We start from the raw sequence: 13,413 nt of genomic DNA, 5'->3' as shown, positions 1-13,413 counted from the left end.
TGTTTCGGAATGCTCTTTTTCAAGTAGGATTCTTAAATATTCAAGCAAGGCCCTCAGAGTTGAAATACAATAAATCAGTTGCCACAATATCATGAAAAATTCATAATCACTGAACACATGTATGCTACACAAAATGATAGGAAATGCTGATAACAGTTATTTTCTTCCCTCAAGAACGTTCTCACTGTTTCGATCCATGTTGAAAAGATAGTTATGGCTATTTAAATAATACGTCTTCTTGTACTGCTGCATTAAAATTTAAAATACTATTGGTAAAGTCATTTTTTAAAATATTTCCATAGCTCTTTTAGCTCTCTCTTGGTTAGGATTTGCTTGGTTCTGCTTTCTTTCATTAATGATCTCTCTGTGTCATATTTCAGATACGTAATTAGCACAGAACTGGATTTTTTAAACCAATAAGCATCTGGTTTTTAAATGTAAAATTTAAACCATTGATATTTATTGTAATTACTAATTTTTTAATCAATTTTTATATTATGTTGTGCCTCCTACTTGCCCTTTTTATTGATTTTTGGGTTTTTTCCTGCCATATCTTGAATTCATCTCTTTTTTATTCCCTTTTCTCTTTCTAGAAAGTTATATATACATTCAAATTCTATTCTTGCTTACCTTCAGTATTTAGCTAAATAAACAAATAGCATGCTCGAATTTTAAAACTCTGAAGTTCATATCCTCTTTTCAACAATACATAAAACATAAGGTGCTTTTGTTCTGATGGTGGATTCTGCAGTGCGTCTGAAAGTAGAGTTTTAGCCTTATAAAATAAAATTGGAAAAGACAGATGTCTTTATCATTATTCCTATTTGTAGTTGTAAGTTGGTGAGTGAAATTAACTTACCATGATCAATGTAATTTAAGCTTTAAGTGACCAAATGCTTTTCTACAACAAACATTTGACACATGTATTCCCTATATTCTCAGACTCCACATTAAAAGTCACAATCCTTGGAATCCTCAAAATGGACCTTTCAGTGTTTCAGGAGTACTCTGCTCTTCTTAGTAAACTTACAGACAAATCTGGCATTTTGATGACAAAAAAGAAACAGAATAAATACACATATAACTTAAAGGTTATGGTAACTGGCATATAAATGTTTGCTAATGTTTTATTTAGCACCTTGCCTTAAAAAACATAGTGTGTGAAAAGTATTCCATTCTTTCAAAGTTCTTATTAAGCTACTGACCAGAATTATAACTTTTATGTTCTCTAGACTGAATTAAGACTAAATAACTTATAATTCTGCCTTCACATTAATAACTCCTTTTCCATTTTATATGTTATCATTGTCCAGAATTTTATTATGATGCTGTTTTCATGCTCTCAATGATTTGTCATTTTTATACAGTTAATTCTTGCTTAAAATTACTAACATATTTATAAATATCTTTGTTAAGCATTCCTTCTAACAACTGACTTCTTCCTTGTGACCCTCAGTCAGTTCAGTTCAGTCGCTCAGTCATGTCCGACTCTTTGTGACCCCATGAATCGCAGCACACCAGGCCTCCCTGTCCATCACCAACTCCTGGGGCTTACTCAAACTCATGTCCATTGAGTCAGTGATGCCAGCCAACCATCTCATCCTCTGTCATCCCCTTCTCCTGCTTTCAATCTTTCCCAGCATCAGGGTCTTTTCAAATGAGTCAGCTCTTCACATCAGGTGGCCAAAGTATTGGAGTTTCTGCTTCAACATCAGTCCTTCCAATGAACACTCAGGATTGATTTCCTTTAGGATGGACTGGTTGGATCTCCTTGCTCTCCAAGGGACTCTCAAGAATTTTCTCCAACACCACAGTTCAAAAGCATCAATTCTTTGGCACTCAGCTTTCTTTATAGTTCAACTCTCACATCCATACATGAACACTGGAAAAACCATAGCCTTGACTAGACAGTCCTTTGTTGGCAAAGTAATGTCTCTGCTTTTTAATATGCTGTCTAGGTTGGTCATAACTTTTCTTCCAAGGAGCAAGCATCTTTTAATTTCATGGCTGCAGTCACAATTTGCAATGATTTTGGAGTCCCCCAAAATAAAGTCTGTCACTGTCTCCACTGTTTCCCCATCTATTTCCCATGAAGTGATGGAACCAGATGCCATGATCTTAGTTTTCTGAATGCTGAGTTTTAAGCCAACTTTTTCACTCTCCTCTTTCATTTTCATCAAGAGGCTCTTCAGTTCTTCTTCACTTTTGGCCATAAGTGTGGTGTCATCTGCATATCTGAGGTTATTAATATTGCCTTGTGACCTTAATTTCTTGAAATTCATTTCTATTAGGTTTACTGGAATGACACAGTGAAAATATGTTATTTTTATTGAATTAGAGAATGCACCACATCAAAACTTGACAAAGTAGTAGTATCTTAAAGCTTAGGTGCCATGTGAAATCAAAATCCTTTCAATGAATTTTTTGTATTCTGTTACTATGAAATCCATTGGTCTATCTTCCCTTTTAAAGACTCTTACCCAGACATGATTTTGTAGCATCATATATTAGTCACTTGGAAAACAATGATTCACAAACGTGAGCAGATCTTTCTCACATTAACATATTTTATTATATAATATTTTTTTTAATCACATTTGTAAGTAATGCCTCCAATCTCATCAGAAAAGTCCAACTGTGGATATGCTATTAAGTCACTGTGGCAGATACAAGTTTTTCCAAACTCCAGTTTGCCCTTGAAAAGTCTAATTTTAAACTTGGCCACAAATACTGCCAGTTGTTTTCCATGAAGTGACAGGCTTACTTTGTTCATTTTTAGTAAAGCATCTGCCAAGTGCCCAAGTCTGAGTAACCATAATTTGTCTATTAGTCATTATTTCAGGTTATAAAAGATGATCCATTAAAACAAAAAGTTATTCTTTTGCATTTTAAAATAAATGGTGTTTTCTGAGTTGGAAACAAGCTTGGCTTGTTTAAGAAACTAAGCAAAGTTCATTACAGCCAGGACAGCATGGACAGTAGAGGATGGATGAAGAAATAAGAAGAGGAAGATTATACAGGACCTTATTGACAGAAGTTTAAATATTTGGATTTTCTTCCAGATCATCATGGAAGGATGTGTACCACGTGTATAGTAAAGTCAGAATTACATTTTTTGAAGGTGACTCCAGATGCCCTAGGGAGACAGGGACAAAATCTGAAACAAGAGAACAGTCCTGAGGAGACTGCTCTCAAGAGTGAGATGATGGTGGTAGAGACTAAGTTGCCATAAACACCGGAGGGAGTGATGGGTTCCATCATAGTCATATTTAAATGTGAATTTACTTTTCCCAGATCATAAAGAAAGCATGCCATCCTATGCTCCTCAGAGATGTCAGTCTCCAACCGGCTCTGGCCCTCAGGAAAATCCACTACTTCATAAAATCACGAGCAGGAAGAAACCTTTCCTCAGAAGGTCTGATGGCAAGGTAAAACAGACACTTCCTATGGTACTTTTCTAGATGACCTTAGCACCTAAATAGGGGCTTCCCTCGTGGCTCAGCAGTAAAGAATCCACCTGCAATGCAGGAGATGCAGATTCAATCTCTGGGTTGGGAAGATCCCCTGGAGAATGGAATGGCAACCCTCTCCAGTATTCTTGCCTGGAGAATCCCATGGACAGAGGGTCCTGGTGGGCTACAGTCCATGGGATCACAAAGAGTCAGACACGACTGAACTAACTGACCATGCACACACAGCACCTAAAGAGAGCTTTCTTGAACAATGCCTAAAAAGGAGATCATTACGATTGGCGCTGAGATTTCCCCCTTCTGGCTATATATTATTGGAGGTTAATATTTTAAAAAATATTTCACTGTATAACATTGCATCTTTCCATTTCACTAAAATTTGCAATTTGTATATTTCCATATTCTAAAAGTGCTTTTTAAAAGTTAATCCAAAAAATAGAGATATTTAGAACTGTGTTGTATGTGTATTGCTTGTTCAGTAGTTTTACAATTGATGAAGATTTACATATTGCAATTGTTTCTCCAACAAAAGATTCACAAGTTGTATGCTCATTTCATTTGAACCGTTCAGCAAGCATTTACTGAGCACTTACTCTATACCAGACAACGTGCTAGAAGTTATGGTCTCTGCCCCAGGGGAGATGTAAAAAGGGGCAGAGATGCAAACAGAGGTAATAGTAGATGGATTCTTGCTTGTCCTTCATCTATTTCCTGCTTTCTTTCTAAAATATTCTCCATTCCCACAACCAGTTCTTCTCAGGCCGTGCTGCACTTATACTCACATATATGGGGGAATAAAACTTTCTTTAGTTTCTACCCTCTTCCCTCCATCACGTTGCAACATTAATTTAAAGTCTTTCATGATATGGCACAGAAGGACATGTTCCTTCTGGGTCTCCATTCCATAGCCTTATAGGCTAAGAGTTCTGCTACAGAGCTTGCAAAAGATTTTAAGCAGGAGCAGAGCACATAGGATATCTCTAGTCAGTTCAGTTCAGTCGCTCAGTCATGTCCTACTATTTGTGACCTCATGGACTGCAGCACGCCAGGCTTCCCTGTCCATCACCAGCTCCCGGAGATTGCTCAGACTCATGTCCATCGAATCGGTGATGCCATCCACCCATCTCATCTCCTGTCGTCCCCTTCTCCTGGGGACCAATCTTCCTGGGGAAGATTGAAGATCTTTCCCAGCATCAAAGTCTTTTATAAAGAGTCTGTTCTTCGCATCAGGTGGCCAAAGTATTGGAATTTCAGCTTCCACATCTGTCCTTCCAATGAATATTCAGGACTGATCTCCTTTAGGATGGACTGGTTTGATCTGCTTGCTGTCCAAGGGACTCTCAAGAGTCTTCTCCAACACTCCACTTAAAAGCATCAATTCTTCGGTGCTCAGCCTTCTTCACAGTCCAATTCTCACATCCACACGTGACTACTGGAACAATTGCTCGTATTCCTGCAACGTTCCAAGTGCCATTGGTTGTCCTTATACTTAGTGTTAATTTTTACCTTAAGTCTAAAAGAAGTCTCATACTCTTAAGTTTGACTTTGCACATAGTTTGCACGTGGTATGAGCATAGAAATGTTTGTGCATGGCTCTTCTATTGCCCCGTCTTACATACCTGGCTTCCTTTTCATCATCTTCATAAGCACTGGAATCCCAGAGTCCTACCTAGGTATCTATCCAAAAATCACACCCCTCCAAGAACCTGGATTCTTCAGGCATGGGAAAGGCTTGCACTAAACCAGGACTTTCCTGATTTCAACTATCTGAATGCATGTTTATGATCTGTGGCCTATCTGTATATTATCTATAATAATGTTATACTTAGTAATATCTTTTAACTTTTTTTTTCATTTTACATCACTGCTCTATTAAACCAGTATTACATACATACATAGAAAGTAATCTTAAAACTAACCATGGCATTCTACTTCTAGGTATACACCCAAAGAAATGAAAGCAGGGACTTGAACAAACTTTTGTACACTCATGTTGACAGCAGCATTATTTATAATAGCTGTGAAGTATAAAGAGCCCAAATGTTTATTAACAAATAAATGGATAAATGAAATATAGTAACATTATTCAGTTGTAAAAAGGAATGAAATCCTGATGTGTTACAAAATAGATGAACCTTAAAAACATAACACTAAGTGAAATAAGCCAGACACAAAAAGACCAGTATAGAGTCTACTTATAGAATAAGTAAATTCATAGAGCCAGAAAGCAGAATGGTGGTTACCAGCGGAGTTATTGTTGAACGTGTAGAGTGTTTCAGTTTGGTATGATGAAAATGTTTTGGAGCGGAATAGTGTGATGGCTGCAAAGCCATATGAATGTGCTCAAAGTCATTGTACACTTGAAAGTGGTTACATGGTAAATCATATGTTGTGTATAGGGGCTTCCCAGGTGGCACAGTGGTAAAGAATCTACTTCCCAGTGCAGGAGATGCAAGGGATTTGGGTTCCATCCCTGAGACGGGAAGATCTCCTGAAGTAGGAAGCAACAACTCAGTCCAGTATTCTTGCCCATGAGATCCCATGGACTGTAGCCCACCAGGCTCCTCTGTCCAGGAGTCACAAAGAGTCAGAAGCAACTGAGCACACACACATGGTTTTATCACAGCTTTAAAAAAAATTCATTTTAGCTCAAACAAAACAAGGCTATTATATTATAGTCGGATGCCATCACTCACTAATGGACCTCAGCATAAGGAGAGATTAGGGATGCCAGAACAAGAGATTTCCCTCATGGTCCAGGGTTTAAGACTCTGCACTTCCAGTACAGGGGGCACAGGTTTGAGCTCTGGTCAGTGAACTAGGGTCCCACATGCTGTGCAGCATGGCCAAAAAATAAATGAACAGACACATGAAAAATAAATAAATACAATCTATCCATTTAAAAAATCTAGATATTTTAAAAAATAAAAGAAATGTCATAGTGATATTAAGCACCAAAATGAAGCACCCCTGTCGGATTATTCAGAGGGCTGGAAAGAAAAGTGAAAGGGGCCCATCTCTCCCTCCAGGTCATTCAGAATTGCCTCACACTGTTTGAACGGCACCTAAACACGCCAGCTCACACTCCGATCACACCTGGAGAACTACAGAGTTATGAAATCTCTCATAGCCATTCCCTTCTCCAGGGGATCTTCCCAACCCAGGAATCAAACCCAGGTCTCCCACATTGCAGGATTCTTTACTAACTGAGCCACCAGGGAAGCCCAAGAACACTGGAGTGGGTAGCCTATCCTTCTCCAGGGGTCTTCCCAACCCAGGAATTGAACTGGGGTTTCCTGCATTGCAGGCAGATTCTTTACCAACTGAGCTACTAGGGAAGAAGTAGCTCCAGCTTCGACTAACAAAATCAGAGTCGAAGCAGCACAGCGTGACTGAGCCCTGCCAGGCTCCCAGGCTGGCAGAGAAGCTCCCCAGAAGCAGCAGACCTTTCTCAGCACAGAGAGCTCCCTCTCCCACAGGGAAGTGGGGTTCTGGGCTGCCCTTTGTTCTGGAACCTGGTACCTGACTTTGCTGGAGGGGAGCAGGTCCTACCCCGCCCCTGGCAGTAGGGACTAGGTAAAGGGATTCATTCCAAAGGATGCCTCAAGTAAGAGGTGACTCTGCCCCCAAGCTTGATGGAAGACAATGGCAGAACCAGGGAGGAGGAGGAGTGAGGAGCCTAAACAGATTCCAGGCAGCAGGGCTAGCTCATGTCAAGCCCTGAAATCACGTGTGTCCAGACAAGAGCGAGCACAGCTGGCTCGCCAGGCCCCCATCCTCAGATCTGGTGTGGGCAAGAAGTGAGGGGGTAGAGTTGGGGGGGAAGCTAGCCCATGCCTTTCCCAGTGATGCTCATGTGCTTGGTGAACCCATCATTGCAAGATCAGGTTTGTGCTGGGAGGACCAGGGATTTTGAAAACCAAAGATTTGATGTCAAATCCCTAGTTCTTGCCACATGGAACAGAAGCTGACTTCCTGAGCCTCCACTGTCCTAACAACATCTGCCCTACAGGATTCTTGTGGCCACGGACTGGGATAAGAATGAGGGAGGGCCTTGGAGATGTTGGACTCATGGAAAGGGTTATTTAATATTATTATCCTTGGAACTCAGTAAAGGAATTGCAGATCCATGGCACATCTCCCTGACTGCCCTACCTTCTCTCTGATGTGGTGGATTTTATAATCAAAAGAAATAAATTTGTATAAATATGATACCATGGCACAGAGAGAAAGCCAGACAGACCAGGGTTCAAATCCCAGTCCTACCACAGGTGAGTTTAGGCAATTGACATAAAGATGCTCTCAGGACTTCCCTGGTAGTAGAGTGGTTGAGAGTCCACCTGCCAATGCAGGAGACAAGGGTTCGATCCCTGGTCCAGGAGGATTCCACATGCCACAGGGCAGCCAAGTCCATGTGCCACAGCTACTGAAGCCAGTGTGCCCTAGAGCCTATGCTCTGCAACAAGAGAAGCCACCACAATGAGAAGCTTTCAAACTGCAACTGGAGAGTAGCCTCTGCATGCTGTAACTCGAGAAAGTCCATGCAGCAACAAAGACCCAGTGCAGCCAAAAAGAAATAAATGAATGAATAAAAAAAATTTTTTAGTAAAAATTTAAAAATTAATTTAAAAAAACTTTTAAAGATGCTCTCAATCTACACCTATCTTTCCCTCCCCTGCTATTTTTATGGTGACTAGGGCCTCATAGGGATCAAAAATAACATACACTCACCTCAATAAGCTTCAGCAGGTGCAGGTTCAGAAAGCATTGATGATAAAAGGTTTGTTATCCATTTTGAGTTTGGTGCCAAGACACCTTTCTCAGTAGATGGAGTAACATTTCTGGTTACTTTCAATGACAGATCTGTTATGTCAATTTTATAATTCCTAAACTGCTGTTACTTTGTCTGTGTCCATCTCAAGAGCAAGGATAGGCAGTTTTTTACTGCATATTTGCTATAAATTCAACTGTGATCGGTCATTGATGTTTTTTTACTGCATATTTGCTATAAATTCAACTGTGATCGGTCACTGATATGACTGTGTTCCGTCACTCAGTCATATCCGACTGTCCTCTGTCCGTGGAATTTTCCAGACAATACTGGAGTGGGTTACCATTTCCTACTCTAGGGGCTCTTCCCAACCAGGGATAGAAACCACGTCGCTGGCATCTCCTGATTGGCAGGCAGGTTCTTTACCACTGAGCCACCTGGGAAGCCCCATGATTTGCACTAGTGGAACAAAAGTAAACTTTAATTAACAGTCCCTCCCGTTGACCCTAAAGCATTCACCGTCTCACCTGTACTGCAGGATGTCCAGCACAACGAATGGTACATTGGAGAATACAGTCGCCAGGCAGTGGAAGAGGCATTAATGAAGGAGAACAAGGTAATGGCTTCTCCAGGGCATGTTGGCATTGATTCTGTAGTCATCCTAGAGTTTTCTGCCCATAGGTCACGGGTTGTAATTTCTCACTGCTGGGGAGGTTGTCACTGAAAATGGGTTTTCAAATAGTTTTAGATTTGAGACTTGGTTGTAGCACTTATCAGCTGTGTGACTTTCTCAAGTTCCTAAACATCTGTAAATGCAGGTTTCTTTATTTGTTAAGTGAAAATAGTAAAATCAACCCTAAGGATCTATTTTGGAGACCAAATTTGGAGGCTAGGGTAGAAACGGAGGCTGCAATGGAAGATGCTTTCCTTCTGCTTTGTTCAAGATTCACGTCCTTCCTATAGGTCTGCCCAAGGTACAGTTGGCTTTTTACGTCTTACCTCTTTAAGAAATAGCAGGGATGATAAATGCTCAAATAGTCAGGATGTGATAGATCATGCTGTAGTAACAAACAGCCCCAAGATTTCAGTTGCTTGGCATAACAGAACTATATCTGTTTCTTGAGCTTCATGCTCAAGACAGGTTTGGGTGGGTAGACCCAGACTGCTAGGGGCTCCATCTAAGTGTATGCTCACACCAATCACACACTGGTTTTCAACACATTCTCTCAAACATAGCATGCTGCATCTCTGCTCACATTTCATTGGCCAGACTGAACCACATGACCAGACTCAACTTCAAAACAAGTGGAAATGTGTGGGGGAAAAAAAACAAATGGTTCCAAAGCTACAGGTGATCAAAAAAAGAGAGGACTTGGGATAACTGTGATCAGATCAAATCACTACTATAACCATCATCACAAACAGAAAATAGTTGTTAAGCAACTAACTCTACTGTGTGCCGAGAACTAGAATAGATTGTTTAGAAGTGACAGGAAGGCTCTCAGGACCAATGGAATATCAATACTTATCCTCAGCTAACCAATACAACTGTCATTGTTGAGTGAGGAAATACAAAAATGAATGAGTTATTTAATTAGAAGATGGGTGAATAAATGACAGGTCACCAATAAATTTTAATAAAACTTAGCTCTCAGAATTGATATAATTAAATTATTAATACACATTATATATAATTATATAATATATTGCTATCAAATTACTAAGTATATATAAGTTGCTAGGGTAAACAGAATAATGCTCTTCCCACCACAATATATGCACTTTCTAATCCCTAATATCTGTGTCTCTGTCACCTTATATGGAAAAAAAAATTGCAGATGGAATTAAGTTCGGAATCTTTAGATAGGGAAATTATTCTGGATTATCAGGGAAGGTTGACAATAATCACAAGGGTCCTCGTAAGCGGGAGACAGGAGGCTCAGAGTCAGCCCTAGACAGCCATAAGGCAAGCACTGGTAGCAGCTTCTAGAAGCTGGAAAAGGCAAGAAAATACATTCTCCCCCTAGAATCTCTAGAAGGAACACAGCCCTGCTGGCACCTTGATTTAAATCCAGTGAGTCCCATATCAGACTTCAATCCCCAGAACTGTAAGAGAATAAATTTGTGTGTTATTGAGTTCATTCAAATTTGTTATAGTAATAGTAGGAAATTAATACATCTGATAACAAAGTATCTTGAACATATTAGGAATTAGCAAAACTATCTCATTCTCTAGATAAGGAAACTGAGGCTAAGGTTTCAATTACAAGGTGGAGAAAGTGCCAGAACCTGTATTAAAGATCAGTGCTGTTTTCAAAAGATCCCAGCAGCCTCGGGGAGCCACTGTAGCTCTTTATTTTCTAGAAGGGACTACAAAGGACTCATAGGTAGCTGGGCGGTGCTTGCCTCAAGGACTCTCCCTTCCCTGTCCCCGAGGAATCCCACACACGGCTGACCTCTGCTGCGTCTAATGGTGCCATGGTCGTGCCAGCTCCAACCCTGTCTCTTCTTGGCTAATCAACTATGACACTCCCTGAGTCCCTTTCCCAAGGGAAAAATAGCTCTTAGAAGACCTATTTCCAGGAGCCCCTTGTGTGGATGGTGCTAGAAGGGCAATGTACATGCCATATAATGTCCTTCCCACTACATTTGGGCATTTTCAAGGCTCCCTTCCCTCCCTTTCTGTGTGCCTGTTTCCCAAAAAGCATTGAGAAAACAGAATCTCAGTTGAATGACTTCATATTTTCCTATTTGGTTTGTCTCAGTTTTGTCAAAACATGTTTCCCATTTATGTAAGATAATTTAATTCAAATTACAGGGTTGCCCAAATTCACTGTGACAAACTCATTGCAGAGTGTTAAATGATAAACCCCCAAACCAGACACATGTCTTGGCCTTCTCACTTTCTAATCTTTGGCAATGTTCTGTGCTTGAGTCTTAAGGCTTTAATTATGGCTGAATATTTTTGGCAGAACAGGTTCCAGAAAATTCCTTAAATTCACTTTATGCACTTGGAGATTGGTGTATTTATAGCAAGAATGTGGCCTTGGCTTTTTGGTATTCCGCTGATTGGCTGTGATGTGTCAGGGGATCCACTTAGATAATTAGAACCTAATTCCCTTACCTGTAAAATGGGGATAAAATACCTCCTCAAACCTTATATAAGGATCAAATAAAATGTGTATAAAGTGCTTGGCATCTTGAGAGCAGTTTTCAGTAAACCTTAGCTGCCAGCATCATCATGACATCACTATAGTTTTATAGTATTATTTATAAATTTAATATATTTATAGTGTTATTGTAGAGTATTATAATCATTATTATATATGCATGTATATAATATATATAAACATATAGAAATGAAATATAGTCAATAGAGGAGATAATTACAAATATAAATTATCATATACAATACCTATCACATAAAGAATGCATAGTACTATACATACTTAACTAGATCTACTCTACATATTTATAACTACATATCCAAGAATCAATGAAATTACAGTTAAAGATTTTTCAGTATTTTTCCTCATATAACTGACATGATGTAACCACAGAACTAAGCCTTATATGTGTACCTGTTCAGGAAGATTGCTCCATTTCTTAGCCTTTTATGACCAGATCTTCATCCTGAGCTACTCCCCAGGGTGTGCCTGATTATTTGATATTATATTTATAGCTTGTCTAGTTACAGCCTTCAGACCATTTCACATTGTTGGCTTTCTTTTGGAAACCTCTGCTGTCCCCCCTTGGCTTCTGTGACACTGAAGCTTCTGAGTTTCACTCCATCTCTGAGACATCAACTTGGAACGTTTTTTGTCTCCTCTTCTTTGCCCTGCACTTCCTGTCACCTCATCCCATGCTCTATTTTCTATTTCTCCTTCATAAAGTCTTTCCACTCACTTCGACATCAGTGACTGAAGCCACTCCCCATGAGGAGGATCAACGTCAATGCTCAAATCCTCTCCTACTCAAAGCCTGCAGTGTTCCTACTGTCTCTAGAATAATATCCTGAACATTAACAGAACAGGAAACACATGAACCCTGGCAGATGGCGGAAAGCAGCCCCAGAGCGGGGAGGAAAGGGAAGTCAGAGGGGGTGGCTTGTGCAAATGCTAAGAACCTGAAAGCAAGATGGTGCCCCTGGGAAATGGTAGCTTGACCAGCACCATCATCCCAGGGCTGGAGGCTGCAGGAGTGACCAAGATAAAACTGCAGGAGAGTCTGGTACCTTGGTCCATGAACATCATTTTATAGTTGTAGGCATGGCACTGAGGACAGCGGGGGATATTGGAAGATTTGGAAGAGGAGGGTGTTGTGATCTGAATGGTGCACTTTTCACAAAATAACAAGAACCCCTAGACATGTTGCTGTTCGGTCACTCAGCCGTGTCTCTTTGTGACACCACAGACTGCAGCACTCCAGGCTTTCTTGTCCTTCATTATCTCCTGGAGTTTGCTCAAACTCATGTCCATCAAGTCAATGATGCCATCCAACCCTCTCTTCCTCTGTCGCCCCCTTCTCCTCCTGCCCTCAATCTTTACCAGCATCAGGGTCTTTTCCAATGAGTTAGCAGTTTGCATCAGGTGGCCAAAGTATTGCGGCTTCAGCTTCAGCATCAGTCCTTCCAATGAATATCCAGGGTTGATTTCCTTTAGGATTGTAACCCTCAGTAAACACCTACTGAATTAAATTGAACTAGATGTCCATCAGCAGATGAATGGATAAGAAAGCTGTGGTACATATACACAATGGAGTATTACTCAGCCATTAAAAAGAATGCATTTGAATCAGTTCTAATGAGGTGGATGAAACTGGAGCCTATTATACAGAGTGAAGTAAGCCAGAAGGAAAAACACCAATACAGTATACTAACGCATATATATGGAATTTAGAAAGATGATAACAATAACCCTGTGTACGAGACAGCAAAAGTGACGCTGATGTATGGAACAGTCTTATGGAATCTGTGGGAGAGGGAGAGGGTGGGAAGATTTGGGAGAATGGCATTGAAACATGTAAAATATCATGTATGAAACGAGATGCCAGTCCAGGTTCAATGCACAATACTGGATGCTTGGGGCTAGTGCACTGGGATGACCCAGAGGGAGGGTTCAGGATGGGGAGCACATGTATACCTGTGATGGATTCATTTTGATATTTGGCAAA

At 40.3% G+C, this 13,413-nt stretch overlaps 1 protein-coding gene across 1 annotated transcript in view; it reads left to right on the top strand.

Annotated features, from left to right (window-relative positions):
* Positions 1 to 13,413, top strand: part of CLNK (cytokine dependent hematopoietic cell linker) — a 209,291-nt gene that overhangs the window by 181,830 nt on the left and 14,048 nt on the right. Inside the window, exons 16-17 of the mRNA XM_070372699.1 lie at positions 3,295 to 3,428; positions 8,780 to 8,857. Coding sequence (XP_070228800.1) covers positions 3,295 to 3,428; positions 8,780 to 8,857 — 212 coding nt within the window. The remainder of the gene's footprint in view (positions 1 to 3,294; positions 3,429 to 8,779; positions 8,858 to 13,413) is intronic.

The sequence above is a fragment of the Bos mutus genome, chromosome 6 (assembly GCF_027580195.1).
Source record: "Bos mutus isolate GX-2022 chromosome 6, NWIPB_WYAK_1.1, whole genome shotgun sequence".
Classification (NCBI taxonomy): Eukaryota; Metazoa; Chordata; class Mammalia; order Artiodactyla; family Bovidae; genus Bos; species Bos mutus.
This window is presented reverse-complemented; position numbering and strand designations above follow the sequence as displayed.